The sequence below is a fragment of the Paramisgurnus dabryanus genome, chromosome 5, assembly GCF_030506205.2.
Source record: "Paramisgurnus dabryanus chromosome 5, PD_genome_1.1, whole genome shotgun sequence".
NCBI lineage: Eukaryota > Metazoa > Chordata > Actinopteri > Cypriniformes > Cobitidae > Paramisgurnus > Paramisgurnus dabryanus.
The window spans coordinates 24,297,985-24,317,859 of NC_133341.1; the positions used below are offsets into that span (position 1 = coordinate 24,297,985).

A 19,875-nucleotide genomic window follows, 5' to 3' on the forward strand; every position below is an offset into this window, starting at 1 on the left:
GTTATTTTCTCAATAACAATATGGTAATTGCTACAAATAGAAAGAAAATGTAGAAACACTTTGGGTGCCTTCGCCTCTTGGCCTCCAATAAGGTGATTATTAAATTATTGGCTGCAGCTATTACATTTTTTACGTTATTTTTCTTAACCAAGCCAATGTAATAACCAGCCAATAACGCATCATCGCCATTAAAACTGAGGGGGGCACGAATAAAATTAATTTTGCATGCAACCTCCAAATCAAAGAAGCATCCATTATTATGTTACTTGTCTTTACCTTTTTAATTTGCACAATATTAACATTTATGTACTGCATCCTTGTCACTTTTAAGATATGTTCGCCATTTTTTGATCGTGTTACTTTATTCAGGTGCTGCAAACGCAGCATCGCAGTCGCAGACGTCATCAGCATTTGAGCGCGGTTGCCGGACTCTTTGGCTGCTGCATTTTGCATCTTTAAAACGTTGTCAGAAACGCCCTCAACATTTCAAAAGAAAATGTATGGTTCAAAATGTAACAGCATCGACGTTATATTTGTAGATTTCTAGATTTACCTTATTACAATGCCACAGTTCGCCAGAGTTCACGGGGGCGCGGAATCACATGCTCACATGAGGTAAAATTTAGTACAAATATGCGTTCCTCCTCTAATAATTTTACAAAAACATATTAGTTTTAATTTTTTATATTTGCAATTAAAATAAAAAGTTGAAAATAAACAAAAAGTGTAGATTAAAGCATTATTGCTTTTGCAGCGTTGAACATCAAAATCAATCACGTGACTGTTGCTTATGTCACTGTTATACTCTATGGATTTAAATTTACATTAATTTGATAACATAACGTAGTTGTTGGCGCAATTAAGAACGTAAACAAACAAACAAACAAACAAAAAAATGCCATTACAGATGTAAATATGATGTCATTATTCTGATTAAATTAATTGATATTAAATATATATAAGTATTTGACATAAAAGTTAGTCAACACATTTATATTGTGGATGCACTGTAATTCTTTTAATGTTTGCTTATGCAGACATTTCTATGAGCTGTTCCCCCTTATGAGTGTTCTGCTGATAGAGATACTACAGATTTTAAATATTTTATACATAAAAGTTTTTTTGCAGGCCAACATCAGAAGTTAGCGGGACACTGGTTGCCTCACAAAAATGCACAATAATTTTTCACATAGACTTTTTGATTATCACAAAGAAGCTCTGTGTTAAACAAAAGTTGACTTTTTATTTTATCCAACTAAATTTTTACAGATGAACCCATTTTTTATGAATTTTTAAGTCTAAATGCATTCACTAGAAAAAAAATTGACTTCAAAATTCATAAAACTTGTGATCTTGTTGGACAAATATAATACTGTACTGTGATTGGTTTGTGTGACTAACTCTGCTTCCCTGCAGTCACTGCAGATTTGACTAATGTTGCAGATATACAGTATGCAAACATATACTGTAGGGATTTTGCTTACAAAATCGCTTTGGGGTGGGGCATGAATGTCACATGGCAAGGTACAGCCTTATGCTTGTTCATATAGTGTGGATAGTAGATTAGATTACAGTTTCACAAGTTTAATGCAATTTCTAAATTTTAAAGTGGTCTTTACAGAGACCCTTAAAATGTATTATAAATGTTGACAGAATAAAGGCAACCAAGTAAGACAATTAAGGAAGGGATAACATAGCCAGCTTGTTATCACAGAATAAATCTGGACAGGACAGGGTCACCCTGAAGGGATATAGTTATTTGTGATAACAAACCGAGGGCTGTATATTACCCCACTTAATACATGGCCATTTGCCACATGAGTATCTAGACAAAATACTAATATTGTATTAATAAGTAATTAGAATATGGGAAAGAAATGAAAAACTTTTCGTGAGGATAACACATTTTTTAAGACTTAAGCCAAGATGTGTTCAAACTATTTCATATTTTATAATAATGCATATTTTATATTGAATTTATTTGAGAGTGTTTAACAGCACTTGTCAAGATGACTCACCCAGTTGGTATCTTAGAATAACAAACCTCAGAGTCTCCCAACTGACCAATTAGAATCGAGCATTCCAGAGCACCTTGTAATAATATAATTTTATTTACATGCAGTGTAGACCAAAGCTGGTAGTAGTCAAATTATGTGTAATTCAAATCATTTTTAATATCTTGAATTGTGAAATATCCCTATTAGACTACTGTGGAAGGCCACTAAAGCCAGCCAAAAGAAACATAATATGTCAACATAAATGACATGCCTGCAACCTAAGCAAAGCGAGTTGGTAAATGTTTTTTTTTTAACTTTATTTGAATGCCCAATCAAAGTGGGGCTGGGCCACATTCAAACAGTGATTCTTTGAGCATTTTGACTTTACCTGGAACGCGCTAATCTTTCAGATCACATTTCTCAACTCACTCCTCCTTCCATCATCCTGATTTTTTGTTTACTTTTTAGCATTTAGTAGAGCACAAGTACACAAAACCTGCCACAGTAATAATGAAGTACAATAAGAAAGTACATTTCTTCATCCTTGTGTTGGTTGGCACGTCTCTAACTGGGTATGTATGTAACTTTTTTGATTTTGTAACTGGTTAAATCTTGCCTTTGGACATTAAATGCATATAAACTGTAGAGAAACTGTAATGATGGGGTTTTCAATGTGGTCTTTACAATATGTTATAGATAGCACTGCTGCACTCTAAAAAAAATATTGGGTTGTTTTAACCCATGGTTGAATAAAATATAGATAAACCTGTTGGGTTTATAAACATATGCTTGGTTGTTGTTACCCAACCTGGAAACAACCCAAAAATATATTTTTCCATATTTTACCATGGGTTAAAACCAAGGGGCAACCTTCCGATCTCTCTGATGAAGCCAATATGGAAGTGATTTAAAATGCAATTCATCGATCGGCTGCTGGAGACTGGCTTCAAAAGGGAGTCCATTCCCATAGATCCCAATGTTAAAATGCCAATCTTTAGAGCAGAAAAATATATGTTTACAGCCTGGTACAAAATTAGTTTTTGGTCTGTATAGCTAATTTTGCCCTTCGGTAACTGTGAGGGACTGAATTTTTTTGAACTCATCTGTGTAAATTATATTAAGCCTTAAATTTCTCCATAATTAAGGGTGTTGTCACTTCTGTGACGGTTGAACTGCCACTGCTGTCACTAGAGTCGAGCTAGGCGGGCGTGGTTTCAGCAACCAGCAACCTCTGCTTCACCCACATCCCGCCTTTTTACCGCTTTTTAGATATCCGCAAATGATGCGCGTTGACTCGCGGCCTAGATGGCGACGGCAGACACAGCCTACTAAACGAACTTCAAAAACGGATTTTGGAAACCTATTGGAGATGTCACAGAAACTACGTCCATCTTTTTTAACAGTCTATGATTAAAACAACCTAATATTTTTGCAACCAACAGCTTTGTCCACAGCTCACCCCTTAATTTCGAAACGCATACGGTAGCTGCCACAGGACAATCATGTCAGGACGAAATGCCCCCTGTAGAAACAGGGTTGCGACTTCCACGTAAGAAGACACACAATGTATTTAGATATAACAGCTTATTCTAATACAAACAATACAGTAAGGTCTTTATACACCACTGATAATATAGTTATGTATATTATATTGCATTTCTGTCAAGAGATCCTTCAAAAAGTCCCACATTGCATGTTTAATAGATTCTGCCAGCAAACCAGTATTTTTGAATGGCTTTAGGACTGGATTAAGCGAATTTTAGGCGAAAGTATTTGATGAAGGCATAATACATGCCAAGAGCATTTGGTTAATATCATTATCTGATTTTTTACAAAGATGGCATTTAGAGGCTTTTGCATCTGAGCTCATATCATATCATATGTTCTTGACATAATAAGATGACAATACAAAGCTTTTTTACACAGACATTTTGGAAAATACACGTTCACTTCACAAACATACCGTAAAGATCCCAGAAAGACACATGACGTGTTTAAAGTCATGCGCTTTATTTATTATTTGGGCCCCTAACACAATCGCAAGCATTCAGGTTGTAGGCTTTATTCAAAGTCGAGAGAGATGGCATCTTTCCCGTGAGTGGGTGTGGTTTCAGTGCCAACAGCGGACACGCCCCAAGCATTTAAGAGCATAGTCGGCAGACAATCCTGCCTGTCTTTCTAAGATTTTGATAACTTATTTATTTGGTGTTTTTATCATTAAAATTTGGCTGGGCATTTTTCTGTGGTGTCAAAAACTAAGAGCACATTTAGTATCAGACTTTAATATTTTAAAAGTGGTTAACCTGAGCAAACAAATAAAATAATAAATAAAAAAGTAAGGGTCACTTCTGTGAGGTCAAAGCAGCTGTTTCATATCAATCAAAGTGTCCTATGAGTTTTGTACAATTAATTTGCATTTCCACATGGTCAGATTGTCACAATCTGACAATAAAACCACTTTTATTTATCTAACCACTTAGCAAAATATTAAACCATGGTTTGAAACAACCCAGCATTTTAGAGTGTGGGATTTCAGATAAGAGTAAAAAGCTAAAGTCCTAAAAAACACTATCACTATCAACAAACACATATAGCTTTTATTGCACAATGGATAGTACAGAAACACAAGACACATGCCTTTGGAGTTCAGGAAAAGTAATGATGTAACTTCAATACCCAAACAGAGCAAAAATGACATCACATTTAGTCATTTATTCATTGAGAGATATTCACTTTATTAAATGTAACTCTGCGCCTGTAGTTATGTGTCATTTAGAAACATTTACAAAAGATGGCCCTGCCCAGTACCCAAGAGGAAAGCCAGTCTTTGTCGAGGGAGGTGCCTTTAGGGTAAAAAACAGAAACTTTCTAAATAAGATGAATTTGTTTTTCTTACATTAACATATATGCATTTGGCAGATGCTTTATCCAAAGCGACTTACAGGGCATTACAAGGTATACAACCCCAAATCAGAAAAAGTTGGGACACTGTAGAAATTGTGAGTAAAAAAGGAATGGAATAATATGATAATTTTATTGTCATATATAATCAGTGACATAAAATGGTCTAAAAACAATACTATCGACTATCGATATTATTTCTGTGGCAATTAATCGACTTATGAAAGTAGCTATTGCGACAGGCCTATTTAGCTCCAACCCTAATCAAACACACCTGAAAAATCAAATCAATGGTTGCAGAATGCTAAACTTTGCAGGACAGTGGCCCTCCGGGACCAGGACTTCCCACCCCTGTTCTAAGCTAATGTTACTAGGAAAAATAGTGTGTTTTCCTGTTATGCCTTATTCAGAGGAGCTCTCCTGATATTTCTGGGACTGCTTGCTGCTGTGGTTTACTCTGTCAACAGAGCATCTTTTAAGCCACACCTGTAATGAAGTTTGTTTTTTCTTTGACTTTTATGCTCCTGGCGTATTGTATCATTGTATCATGTGACAAGTGCCTGAACAACTTATATACAGTACAAATATATTTTTAATGGTAAGATTGTGTTGAGTATGGTTGCAATCCAGGCATATTACTTTATTTTTGGATAAAATATTGGCACAAGGATCGCATATGAGACAAAAGGAATGAAAGGATTGTGTAAGACTTCCGGTGAGTCGTATTGCGAGGGACACGAGTAGAGTTGCCAACGGTTCCGTATTAGCCGTAACAGGCTTGTTCGACTTCATGTGGTGCCACAAGAACCAAGAGGCAAATAACATCAAAATCCTGTGAGAATGATTCGAGAAATCATACAAAGGAAATCGCTATCGAAATGCTCTCGTGGTACTTTGATGTCATCCACATGTCAGTTATTGCGCCGCAACAAGCAGCATACAGTGTATGTTTAAAAGGGTCAAATAATACGATTTCATGTTTGCTTTTTTATATAGTGGTTTAATATAAGGCATTTTTAACTTTACTAGGACATTCTTGCACTTCTTATTCACAGACTGTAAGTGTGTTTTTAATTAAAGTTTTTGATGTTGACTCTTCACAACGACAGCTTACAGAATCAATGTTAGTTTTAGTTTGTCACACGTAAGATTAAATGGATAATGTTTTATTTACCCTTAGTGTGAGTGTTTAATTTTATACATATATTAAAGGTGGTGGTTCAATTAAAGAGCTGTGTTAAAAGAACCTGCTGTAAATAAACAAACTATGAAAAAACCTACCGTATGTTTCAAAGGCATCAAGTTATAAATCAATATTTAATTAGGAGATTAGCTTTCATTTTGACAAATGGTTTAAATAAACTGTATACACAAAGCCATATACGGACTGCTGCGGCAGGCCTTTTTTGTCTCATATTTCAGAGTGAGAAATTTGACATCCCTAGAGTGTGCTGTTTTGACTGGCTTTTTAATGTTTATTATTATATCCATGAAGACCGGCATAATTTGTGCAGTTAGGGGATGCCATAATAGCTGGTACAAATGCAGTAAATTTCTACAAAACATTTGTTTTAACCATAATCCACGCACAAGAGCTGAATGTGTTTGTGGGCTTCCCAGTCTCACAAAATTACGTATAGTCACGTCAATTTTTGAATCTTTTTGTGATACTGTCATGAATTTCCGTCTTTTTCGTGACTGTATTATGAATTTCTGTTTACCTGTCATTGTCACATATTGGTTACCCAAATGCTTTTTCCTATTTTAAAACTGTTGACGCTTTGGCTTAGGGTTAGATTTGGTGTTTGTGTAAGATGTCACTTTAAGTATTGGTTTATACTATTTTTTCTGATTTATTTTTTATATTTTCTTATTTTTAAACCATTGTAGCCTGGCGTTAGGGTAGAGTTGGGTTTGGGTAAGGATGTAATTTAATGCAAATCTAACCCTAAACTGAAGCGACAATGGTAATAGGACAAACTCGTGATACGGTCACGAAAAAATGTGGGAATTCATGACAGTATCACAAAAAAGAATTTAAAAAACTATAGGTACGTAATTTCAGGTGGTGCACATGCACCTATGATCTGTATCTACACATCCATCCATATAGACACTGCCAATAAACAATAAATACAATAATTGTTTAAAAACAACTAATATTATGCTGATAAAAATTTAGGTTTATTTATTCTGCTAATAAATATTATTACAAAAATGCAATTACAGAACAGAATATATACGCCATAAACTGCTTATAAGTTAATGTTTATTATAGTTCCTAATGTATTTACGCATACTTTTGTTATGTTTTAAATCAAAAAACTAATAATTTAAAATAAGCCAATAATTTCATATGCTCAGGTCTTCATCTAGTGTGTAAGAAGCGACGTAATAATGTTTGTATAAAATGAAAACAATACTGAATACATGTAATAGTTTAATATGTTTATGGTTTGTTCAAACAACTTAACAATGTGTTGAATGAGAAAGATGCTGCTGCTGACTGTTGGTCTGCGTGAAGCTTGATGGTTTGCCATTAAAAACTCAAACAAGTCAATAAAAAATTGCAGTTTAAAAAAACGTACACAAGAGGGACAGTTGTGACATTTTAAATTTAAACCATTGCCTGAAAAGGTTAAAAGGTTAAAAACACTAATTCTTGGTCTATTCCTTGTACAAACACTCGACTGACTTTCCCATTTTAAAGATGCTGGTATGGCTTCGCTTTTATAGTTGCGTATTCAAGAACCGTCACACCCAAGCAACAACATGAAATTAATGAAAAACTTTATATCTTCATATGATATATCAGGCCACTTCTCAATTTCATCCTCCCACTGGGTCATACATGGCAGGTGTAGTACCATAACTGTTTAAATCATGTATTCTGCATACTCCCACGACACTGTTTTCTACCGGCCGCCTATTGAAACTGATGTCTCGCACCCAAAAAAAGGAAATACGTTAAATCTCTTCCGCGTTCGAAAATGTGAATACTATTCAGTATTTTTTTCCGAATGCTGTTTGGTTTACATTTTTGTTTCTTTTTCATACTTTCCTGTTTTCTTTTTCATTGGCATAGTCACATCAAGGTGTTTTACATCCTTAATAATTATAATTTTTTTGACTTGACTTGTATTTAATACTGCATAATAGCTTTTACTGGTGCTCTGCTCACTGAATTTTATTGACACTGGGGTTTATGTTTGAATCCATTTATTCAGCAGTTTGTTATCTTTGTGTCACTAACCAAAAGTTACAGAACACAAGAAATGTGTGTGTGTAAGGCATGTCAAAATGGGTGTAAAGGTGTGTTTTCTTAACACACTTTACAATGCAATTATTCTTCGACTGTGTGTGTGCTGTGTAATTTATCATGTGTCAATACGTGCATAAAAAATCAAGGTGTTTTTTCTCCGTTATGCTTTTCTGAATGAATAATGTTATAATAAACTGAATTTTGTTTTGTTAATTTAATAGTAATGCTTAAGTTACATTATTTTGCTAAAAACTGAAGTACGACCCTGTTTGTTTTAAATCTCTTTATAGCACTTTATCTTTCAGGTCAGGTGTGCAGCCTCTTTGGGGGATTATTATAATGTGCTGGAGGATTCAAATCAATCATTGGCTGTTCAAATGTTAGGTGGGATTTGATTGGATGTTTGATTACCATAGCAACACACTCCTCCTTCATTCCTCCTATATCTTTCCACCCAGTTCAGTTTTCTAAAAGTGTGAATTAGTTTGGTACAGAAATGATGCGATCAACTCAAACCGTTCATTCCTTTCTTCTTGTGTTTTTTGGTATGTTACTGAGTGGGTATGTAGTTGCTTTTTTAAAATATATAGAAGGTTTCTGTTTGTTTTTGTCATTTGTTAACTTTAAGTAGTAAAGATTGTACAAAGTGATTTAGTATATTGGGATGTTTGTAATTTAAATGCTTTTTTGCATTCTGTTTTTTTTTTTAAGACAATCTCTACTCTATCTTATGTGTATACTTCTGTATTACAATAAGACACATATAGTGTCTGACCGTTTGGTGGGTGACTGAGGAATTATTAACAAAATTAGAATCAGAATCACTTTAACAAAAAGATGTTTTCCAGAAAGAGCAACATTTTAGTCTGATAAAACAATTACATTTTACATTTAGCTATTTAGCACATGCTTTAATTTAAAGAGATTTACAACTTGCGAGGAAATATTTTACATGCCTGTGAAATCCGTACTAAAGTCTCATACAATCTTATTATGAAATCAGGGGTTGAATTCACAAAAACATTCTTAAAAATAAAAATTCTGTCATCATCTACTCACCCTCATGTTGTTCTAAATTCGTAAGAGTTTTTTATTTTGATAAACACAAAAGAAGATATTTTGATAAGCAATGGTAAGCACACAGCTGCTCTCATGGTAAGAAAACTAATGAAAGTATTGTGATAAATGATGGAAAAGATATTTAAAAAAAAATGATGGTAAGCACACAGTTGAAGGTTCCCATTACATTCCGTCGTATTTGTTTATCCTGTGTTTGCCATTCTCAAACATTTCTTAAAAGGTTCCTAAATATTTACATAACAACATCTTGTTGTTTTATGTTATGAACTTTTGAAACAGAGGCCAGCTAGTGTATAAAGATGGTGCAGTGAGTAAACTTTATTCCCTTATCTCTCAGTCTCAGAATTGAGCGCTCTGAAACATCTGTGTTCTGCAGTCTCGAACCGAATTAAGCCATTACACCTAGCCCATTATATGAGTAAATTCCTCATTAAACTAATCTTTGTGTAGTAAACAGTCAAATTGCCATTTCTAACTACAAGTCACATTTTAAACAATCAACTTATTAAACTGCTTTGCTGTGTCAATCTCCTATATAGTGTACTATATTTGGCAGCCGCCATTATTTGAAGAGTTTGATTCCAAAACGCAATAAAAGCCATTTTTGAAAAAAATGAGTTACTGCCAAAATCAGTATTATATCAGGTCAGTATTTAAAAGTAAATTCTTAATTTTACGCAAAATCCAATATCCGCTGTGTTATTCTGTCATCTTTTCTCCCTTTTTTCCCCAAAATGCAATAAACACCACTCCTCCTTTTACAGAATGCAATAAATCCGCACCAAAACATTACAGCGCACCATTCCATGCAATGTAAACAAACAATGGTGGCGTGTTGAGTACACGGAGTCCTAGTTTTTTCTCATCTACTTTGTACTTCGTGATCAACAAACAAACAAAAACAAAATAATAATTTAATAGCATTGATAAACCGGGAGACAATTGCTTGTTCTTCCGACAGCATCTAGCTTCTCTCGTGCTAACACATTGACCCCAGGGGATCTTATGAAAAACTTTCCATAATTTTACTCAAAGTCAACGAGAATCACAGCTGATTGCTGTGAAAAATGTTAAGCGACGACATCAAGTATAACCGGGCAGCAATGACAGTGTTCTTAATATGACAAAGTGTTTAGATTATTGCCATTAATGTTTATTTTTTTTAATCAGTGTGTACAACTGTTCAACTAAATGAATATAAAATGGCAATAATAAATGCACATTTATACATTGATTGAATAGATTCATAGAATTTTGAAAAAAACGCCATAGATTTATTGCATATTGTGGAAAAAATAATTTGTTTTAATAATAAATCTTTGAAAATCAAGTTATGGATTTGAATTTTTTATGTTTTTATAACCTAAAGATGCTATGTGAAAGTTTGTAACAGAAAATAGTGGTTTTCATCTTGTCACATTCTTGGTATAGAAAACACGTTTTTACCGAAATTTGTCAAAATGGATTTATTGCGTTTTGGAACCAAACTCTTCATTTATTGGTACATAAATATGACAAGCATTTGTTCTCTTTATTATTATACAAGAAAGTAAACTTTACAGTTTCACGGTACAATCCATAAAGGGTTTATGACGAATTTCTGCGACTGCTCTCTTACGCAAGCTTGTCATTCGGACACGGCACCTTTTGAGATTTAAGACAACTGTAAGGTTATCCTAATTTTAAGTTGTTATTTAAGGCAGTTTCTTTTTAAAGAAATTGAATTCTTCTTAAGTTTTTCTTAAGAACACCCTTAAGGAAAAATAAATACTTTAAGAAACTTTTTTCTTAAATTTTAATTTGGTAGTTGAGATTTTCTTCGTATGAATATTTTGTGAATCAGGCCCTCGACAACAGTTAATCACTATTTTTTTTACTTTAGATGGGTTTTCACATGCGACACTTGCTTTCCGTATGCAGTAGTTTCATTACAGTTGTGAGTTCTGGGAAGAGTTTATCCCAATCAAAGCAATCCTTGAACTCTTGTAAAAATTGTTAAATTGACTGATTATGTAGTTTAATGCAATTTATAATAAAAACTACCTCAAAGTAATAAAAAGCATGTGGATGAATACTAAACCCGTACACATTTGATGTTTGTCCATACTAATAATGTATTTGTCAGGCATTTGGCTTACATTTATATTTGTTGGATTTATAACCAGGATATTACAAGACTTTGTAGTAATAAAGATCTGTAACTCTTTAGTATAAGGAACATGTTGAATAATAACTATACATTTTGCCTCAATAAACTCCTAATGTACTGCTAATCAATAGTTTATAAGGTAGGTGTTAGGTTTAAGTATGGGGAATTAAGAAATGTAGAATATGGTCATGCAGAACAAGTCATTTATATGTGCTTTATAACCACCAATACGCAAGGAATAAGCAACTAATTAAAAGTGAAAAAAAGAAAGGCATTTGAAAGCACATAAAAAATGTTTGGTACTAAAATGTTAGGTTAAAATGCTAAATGTTGAATGTTTTTGTGAAAGCTTTGAATTATTTTTGCACTGTTAAAGGAAGATAAAGTAAAGTAATTTGATAATGCGGTTTTAACACTGTTATTATGCACATGTGTGTAGGGTGTGTGTGTGAAGGGTCTTATTTTTTACACACCCTAATGTTAGGCAATGTTTTATGGGTGTAGCTTTACTTCAGGTGATAAAATTCTGTCATCATTTACGCAACATCATGTTATAAGCCTGTATGAGTTTCTTTATAATGAACACAAAAGATGATATTTTAATAAATGTTGGTAAGCACACAGTTGACAGTACCCATTGACTTTCATAGTGTTTGGAATAATCCTTAAGCAGCCCAGGTGGGTTTTTGCTCTCAATGTTGATAGTCACATTATAAAAGATATGATTGCTTGTGTATTCATAAGTTTTTATTCTTTTTTTCCCACAGGCTTATTTATCTGGGCTACACCTCCACCTGGGAAAGGCGAGTTTACTGCAACTGCTTGTGATAACTACACCCATCTATTTAAACACTAGTTGTATTAAAGAAATGGCTGCAAAAAAATGCAGACAAACCTCTAAAGTGTGTAATTTTTAGGGTTAAAATACTTGCTCCTTCTAAACTTAACTTAACATTTAGAGAGAGCTATAGGTCATTTGTAAGCTAATCTCTGAAAAATGTAAACATTGTTGTCTCTTTGGTGCTATAAAACATTGCTCTGTTTGTCTAAGCATAAATATGATAAACCAGTGGTTTTAAGCTTGGACTATCTGTTTATCCACCAATAGAGGGAGTGTTCATTCTTATTTAAAAAAAATTGGTGACTCTTAGCACAGAACTTATTAATAAATTAATAATAACACATTAATAATACATTTTTTATGTATTTTTCTAGATAATTGAAATAGCATTACAGTCGCTCATGAATTAACTTCTAAAATGCACCCACATAGACAAGAAGAGCAGACAGTTCATACACAATTCATAATGTTAAATAAAATGATAATAAGTGACCTTCTGTTTGTAAATAGACACCATTACACTCAAGATTAGGCATACGGTTTATTTTTTTATATTTTAGCAACTCTATTATTAATTTACCTGCTTTTAGATATGGAGAGCAAAGAAAGTGCCTCAAGTGAGTATTGCACTGCTTTTACCTTTTAAAGTCACAAAACACTGTTTCTTAGTCTCAAAATGTACAAAACCCAACTAGACAAGCTGACGCATCAAGGTTAAGGTGTGTGACAAAAACACACACGCACTTCATTTAGTGTATAGATGTGATTAAAGTGTTTAAATGGGCGCATTCTGTTTAATACGATTATACTTGCTGCGATTATGAGTTTAAACTCATTATTTTTATAGAGGTATTGTGTTTTATGTGGTAGAGTGTAATTGCGATATTTCCAAAATCCCATTATAATCGTATTATGAGGGTGCATGTAAACATTGTCTATGACTACCCTGTTGTGATCACGTGCACCAACCAAATTGTTTCATTAATACTGTACATACTTTATTAACCTATTTATATTAGCTAGCAAATGTATAGAAATGACTATAAATACTGTCTGATTGATTCAAATAGCAGGACAGAAGGCTACGTGGGAGTCACTGATTTAATCACATCAGTTGTGTAAGTACAAAGCACCCATACAGTTTTATAGTGAATTGATTATGTTTTTGTGTTTTAACATATATACCTTTGTTTGTTTTTAGATCAGAAAAACAAAGGACAAGTCTCGAGTAAGTACAGTACTGCAATATCTAGTATACACTTACACACACCCACACTTAATCTCTCTCTCTCTCTCTTTCTCTCTTTCTCTCTCTCTCTCACTCTATAACAGACACACAATTATAAAAAATGGACAAAATACGTCTACACTTGGATATAAACTCTTTACACTCTTAGAACGAATGTGTTAAAAATTCATCCATCTGTGTTATTATTGAAACAACACATTTTGTGTAACTTTTAACACAACTTATATTTATTATATTTCAACACAAAATCATCACAAAATGATAATGTGTTAAAATTACACATAATGTTTTAAAAGCTTAAGGCACAAAGATGTGTAAAAAAATTAACACATACTTTTTAAGAGTGTAGGTGCAAAGCTGTACATTTTGACACTATCTTTATTTGTTCAGTTGGACTTCGGTGGGCACTCCAAAGCAAACATTACTGTGTGTCCACAAAGACCTTTGAAGCTATTAGTGAAGACCTCTTATGAATGCAATAGTTCATACCAAGATATTACCCTACCATTAGCCATAGCCTAAAACCTTACCTTTAACATACACTGTAAAAAATGGTACTAAATAAAAGTTCCTACTCAAAGGGTAACTATTTTTAGTGCTATATAGCACCTATAGGTGCTACATACGTGCTATATAGCAGCACTCAAAATGGTTCCCGTATAATTACGAGACAGTGAACCACTTTGAGTGCTATTTAGCATGCACTGTTGTTGAGTAGTGGATCTAGCTAATCAGTTCTGTTGTTTTTATACCGAGAAAATTATATAAACATTTTGCATTTTTAGATGTTAATTAAAACATTAAGAATGTTTATAAATGCATTTTTAGAAGAAAAACACTGGCTGCACAAAAGTTATGATGATATATAGATAGATATATATGCTATAATGTTGTAATACTATGCTTTTTGTTAGCTGTGCAAACAAGCAACAGAAAGACTTGAATTTGCAGTTACCACAGGGGTGAGTAAACACACACACACACACACACACACCTACACATTAAAGTTTAAAAATAATGAAATGAGAAAAAAAATTATATATAAACTACACAAGTGATTAAACTTTTCTGAAGAATTCTATGATGAACGTTTACTTTGATTGTGCTCTTAGGCAAGTGTGTCTATGCAAATTTTATAAGATGTGTATTAGCGATACTTACTGTAAAAACAATTCTCTGTAAGATGTTATTGCTTTCTAAAAAGAGAGATGACTGAATCGAGAACAACATGAATGAAACCATTTCAAGAAATGGACGGGCATCAGAAATACCATTTTATAATAATTTTATCCGAAAGCTTGTACCTACTTCAATGCTTTATTAGAGGAAACTATTATTTAGTCAACTAGCCTGATATATGACTGGTATCAAAGTAAACTAGACATGTTAGTCCAGCTTACATAAAAATGGGCCAAAAAGTGGAAATTATATAAAATCGGAGAATTATAATATACTGTACATGAAGAATTTGCAATAATACCGTAAAATGTACGTATGCAAGTATGTATGAGGGTGATATATTTACTTATGGAGGTTACATTAAAGAGCACCCATTACGTTGCTAAAAACATCATTATTTTGTGTATTTGGTATAAAACAATGCGTTCGCGTGCTTTATGGTTAAAACACATTATTTTCCACATATCGTGCATTGTTGTTGCTCCTCTAAGCCCTGCCTTCCTGAAACGAATGGATTTTGTACAAAGCTCATTATTCCGCGCCTCCGATTGGCCAGCTAACCAGTACGTTGTGATTGGCCTGAATATCTCTTGACAGCAGCCAGAAATGTGACACTCCTTAACGTATTTGGAAGATTAGCTCGCAATGCAATGCTGACAGGAGTTTATATCGTCTTTACTACCTTATCAACATGAACCGAATCTGATCCAGAAAATGCAGATGACCAAGCTGATTGATCAACTTTGCCAGTGCGGCTTGAGCAGAACGTAACAGATTGGATACTAAAATATTAAAAGCATGTCGCATTTAAAAACGACAAACAACAAGCGCTTCTCCGCAATGCTCAAAACCTGCGTTTGAATCATGGTTTAGTCAGTCATAAATTCTTTGAAAATTAAAATATAGACTGTTTAAAGGCTGTATGTCAGAAGCAACCGGGTGATTCTCGCGAAAATTAAACTTATGAGGTGTCATGAAACATTTTAATAAAAAGTAAATGCAAAGTAAGTGTATCAAAATAAGAAGCATACAGTTACAAACATCTCTTCATGTACTATTTTGCACATGATTTCAAATGACATCATACAAACCAATTTCGTGTTTTTTCCACATTTAAGGGGAAAATTTTCAATACCGCAAAGTGTCCATGACTAGATTTGGGTTCTTTGACATGGAAATATTTATAATTAAAAATCTAAAAAAATTAAACTATAAATATACTATAAACATTTACAGTAAAGAAACATGTGGTATTTGGTGATCATTGGTAAATGTAGAGACAATTATAAGAAATATAAATGTGTCCAAGACCAATTTCTCATCCCCCGCAACAATTTTCAATCATTGGTGGTTAAGCTCTTAAGGAACTAACATTTAAAAAATAAAAATTTGTTGGAAGGGTCATAATTGACTGTGACACTCAAGATGGATACCAGGTAAGCAGTTCTTATTTTTTCTCTCCAGATAAAAGTTGAAATTTTGTTTGTCATAGTACCTAGACAACTTTTTAGTTCTCATTACCAAAACATGAGTTTGTAAATGCATATATTTAATGTAATATCATGTTGTGGTAATGATCATTTTTGATAATGATAAACAAAAAAATGTTAATAATTCTATAGGAAATATTTTTTAAATTCTCTAAAAATAATGGTTATAGTAAGTTCAGACCTTAATCTTATAAGTGCAAAAAAATGGCTTCAAGGGCTTTTTAAAAAATCTGATGCTGGATACCTTCTAAGTCTGGATTTTGTGAGAATCACCCATCCGTTGTGTCCAAGTCAACCCGCCCAAAAAGTAAACTGTTTCCTACAATCCGTGTGTTTATTTTAAAAGATTTACGCTGAAAACGATAACTTGCGTCATTGTTTACTTTGGGATTTGTAACATCTACTTATACACACTTACACACCAAAGGAAATGTAAAATCGTGAATCGGATAATTAGTGCTTTTATTATCCATGTGTGTGATCTATAACCTGAAACATTTACAGATCACTCATGAAGAGTTGGTCAAGGAGGAAAACTCAGAGAAACAAATAATACAAAATAAGCTTCAACAGTAGCCGCTAATTACTGCTTATATTGTATTGATTTTTTTATTCTACAGGGTTTTTTACGAACAGCCAAGTGTGGTGCGGTAAGTGTACAAACAATTGTTTAACACAAAACAATTTTATCGGTTTCCATCTGGAATTTCAATTTATTAATATGTGTGAATTTCTTTTTTTAAAACAGCCCAGAAGGAATTGTTACCTTGACGCCATGGTTGGCCCCAATTGTATGGGAAGGAACTTTTGATCCCAAGCTAATTGATCCTATCTACAAACAGCAAAACATCACTATTGCAACTACAGTCTTTGCTCTTGGAAAGTACGTTTCTGTCTCTGATCCTAATTCGTATCCTGAGCTTTTAGATTTGTTAGACTGTACACAGTTCTGTGCACATCTCTATAAATGTCAAGGGGAAAAGATTATGCTTCCTAGAAATGCTATTGCCACTCATTCATTGTTTCATCTTTGATTTCCAGATACACACAGTTCCTCAGAAATTTCCTGGAGACGGCAGAACAGCATTACTTTGTTGGATTTCGTGTGCTTTACTATGTGTTTACCGATAAACCGGAAGAGGTTCCTCTAGTAACTCTCGGTGCAGAACATTATTTAACAGTGTTTAAAATCCCCAGTTTAAACAGATGGCAGGACATTACCTTGGGCAGAATGGGGAAGCTGGAGATGCTGATTGAGAAGCGATTGGCCAATGAAGCAGACTACGTTTTCAGCCTGGACGTGGATACGAAGTTTCGTGGCCACTGGGGGGCGGAGTCTTTGGGTCGGCTCGTAGGCGTCATACATCCTGGTTACTATAAAACACCACGTGACAAATTCCCATATGAGCGTAGAGCTAAATCTCAGGCATATATTCCCTCTGCAGAAGGTGATTATTATTATGGTGGAGCTGTGATCGGTGGCTTAGTTAAAGACGTATATCTGCTGGCTAAAACGTGCAGGGAACAGTTAGAAGTTGATGCAGCTAAATCCATTGAGGCGGTATGGCAGGAGGAATCTCATTTGAACAAATACTTCCTTTATAACAAACCCACTAAGCTGCTATCACCTGAGTATCTGTGGCAGGATTTCAACTCGAGAACAAAGGATGTGAAAATCATTCGATTCTCTCAAGTTGTTAAAAACTATGCTGCCGTTCGTACAAACCGGTAGCCGGTATTAACCGAAACATTCACCCTGTTATGCACTTTATTTGAAGATGGTTTTGGTATTAAAACGTGTCAGGCATGTTAACAGCATTTGATGTCATTGTAAATTCCAAAGATCTGTCTGCTACCTCAGCTCAAGTCTCAAATAGACTCCTATAGCACAATGTGCCACAAGAAACTTTTCTTGGACGGTAAACAACAAGAATGTACAAGAATCATACATAGAATATAACTGTTCGCACCTGAACCCGGACTGGGGATTAATCTTTTATGGAGGTCGGGTGCACAACAAGGAGGCAATGGCATCTTGCATCTGTCGCAGGAGTATCTCTTGAGATCGAGAGGCGAGGTTTACCCACTGTATAGCTTTTTTATGTACAAAATTGGCTCAATCCACATTTTCTACACTGCTTTGAAACAGCCTGCCAGTCTGAATTTTTTTTAAGAAATTTAAAAAAGTGGTTTAAACAAAAGCAGGTTTGTGAAAACTGATGGTCATTCACAGTCTCAGCTTTGTTTTTTTTTTGTTTACTTTTGCTTCGTTTTTTGTGATTGTTTTACTGTTAAAAAACCCTTACCAGGGACTGGTGCTGCAAATTAGCCTTCAGCTAGAAGCATATATGTGGAGCATCAGCTGCTTGAAATTGTAGCAATGTTATACTGCATTGTCCCTGTTAAATAAACTAATAAATAAATAAATACTAGCTGACCTACAAGAGTGTTCGATTTTGTATTCAGAGAGATAATATGCTACCAAAAGGTTTGTAAATTTTAATTCCTACAATAGGCATTAGGCGTTAGTATTTCACAATTTCTATAAGTAAAGTTGTTGTTTGTTTTTCGATATTTTTCATACAGTTTTCAAATCAAGGTTCATGTTTAGACATCATTTTAGGTTTAAACAGCAACTATTTTTACAGTGGCTAAACAGTTTCATTCAAACAAACCCTCTTCCTGAACTTTGCAATGTTAAACAGTGTTACAGTTGAGCGTTAAATATGTCCAACTGACTAATTTACATTTACTGTTTTTATTTTTAAATGTTATTGGATGACATGTCCCCAAGCACAAATGCTGCTGACAGTAATCATTCGGATATATACAGTTAGGTCCATAAATATCATTCAGGGAGTTCTCCATACAAGTGATACAGACCATATTTAGGTTTCAAAAACACCACAAATCCTTTAGAGAGATGGCAGGATCATTAAGAGTGACCAGATCAACAATTTGGTACATTCTGAATAAAGAAAGACACACTGGTGAGCTCAGCAACAAACAAATCCTGGATATCCATACCGGATAACAGTGGTGGATGATCGCATTATCCACTCCATGATAAAGAAAAACTTCTTCACAATATCACGAGAAACGAAAAATGAATCTGGATGTTTCTGCCTTCTGATACATCACCAAAAAACCACCAGTGATCCAGTGCCTTAGGAAACCATGCATGGAAATGCAATCCCACAGCCTGAACACTATTTTGCTGAAGATGTTTTCTGCTGATATCATGAGATGTTCTTGGCCTTCTCCATCATTTTTATTCTCATTCGTCTTTTACAGGTTGATATTAGTTTAATCTCTCCAAAGAAAGCTTTTTGAGAGCTTGTCTGACTTTTTTTGGAGTCTAATCTCCCCTTCCTATTCTTGTGACTTTTGTATCTTGTGGTAAACCCTCTGTATTTCTCATTGTAATATCTTCTCTTTATTGTTTAGATTGACAATGACAGCTTTACCTCCTGTAGAGTGTTCTTCATTTGTCTGGACATTGTAAAGGGGTTTTTCTTTATCATGGAGAGGATAATGCGATCATCCACCACTGTTATCCTATTTAGACATACAGGATTTTTATGTTGCTGAGCTAACCAGTGTGTTATTTTTTTAGTCAGGATGTACCAAATTGTTGATCTGCCCACTCTTAATGTTCCTGCTATCTCTCTGATAGATTTGTGGTGTTTTTGAAACCTAAATATGGTCTGTATCACTTGCATGGAGA

General features: G+C 34.0%; 1 protein-coding gene across 3 annotated transcripts; it reads left to right on the forward strand.

The window, feature by feature from the left end:
- The first annotated feature begins 8,622 nt into the window (after positions 1-8,622).
- On the forward strand, positions 8,623-18,071 carry LOC135732440 (globoside alpha-1,3-N-acetylgalactosaminyltransferase 1-like). 3 transcript variants are annotated; one of them, XM_065250487.1, is made up of 9 exons: positions 8,623-8,721; positions 12,157-12,192; positions 12,821-12,847; positions 13,301-13,348; positions 13,432-13,458; positions 14,394-14,441; positions 16,769-16,798; positions 16,897-17,031; positions 17,190-18,071. In XM_065250487.1, exons 1-9 carry the CDS (start codon positions 8,657-8,659, stop codon positions 17,878-17,880), a joined length of 1,107 nt encoding a protein of 368 aa, XP_065106559.1. In that variant the 5' UTR covers positions 8,623-8,656; the 3' UTR covers positions 17,881-18,071. The 3 variants fall into 3 exon arrangements, with proteins under 3 accessions (XP_065106559.1, XP_065106560.1, XP_065106561.1); XM_065250488.1 differs by having other exon boundaries at positions 13,304-13,348; XM_065250489.1 differs by lacking the exon at positions 12,821-12,847 and having other exon boundaries at positions 8,649-8,721; positions 13,304-13,348.
- The last annotated feature ends 1,804 nt before the right edge of the window (positions 18,072-19,875 follow it).

What these genes read in the sequence shown, in the direction of transcription:
- LOC135732440 (XM_065250487.1), top strand. Translation starts at nt 8,657, where the DNA reads ATGATGCGATCAACTCAAACCGTTCATTCCTTTCTTCTTGTGTTTTTT. An exon ending in TACACCTCCACCTGGGAAAG is followed by an intron (nt 12,193 to 12,820) that starts GCGAGTTTACTG and finishes ACCTGCTTTTAG; the next exon opens with ATATGGAGAGCAAAGAAAGT. An exon ending in ACAGTCTTTGCTCTTGGAAA is followed by an intron (nt 17,032 to 17,189) that starts GTACGTTTCTGT and finishes TTTGATTTCCAG; the next exon opens with ATACACACAGTTCCTCAGAA.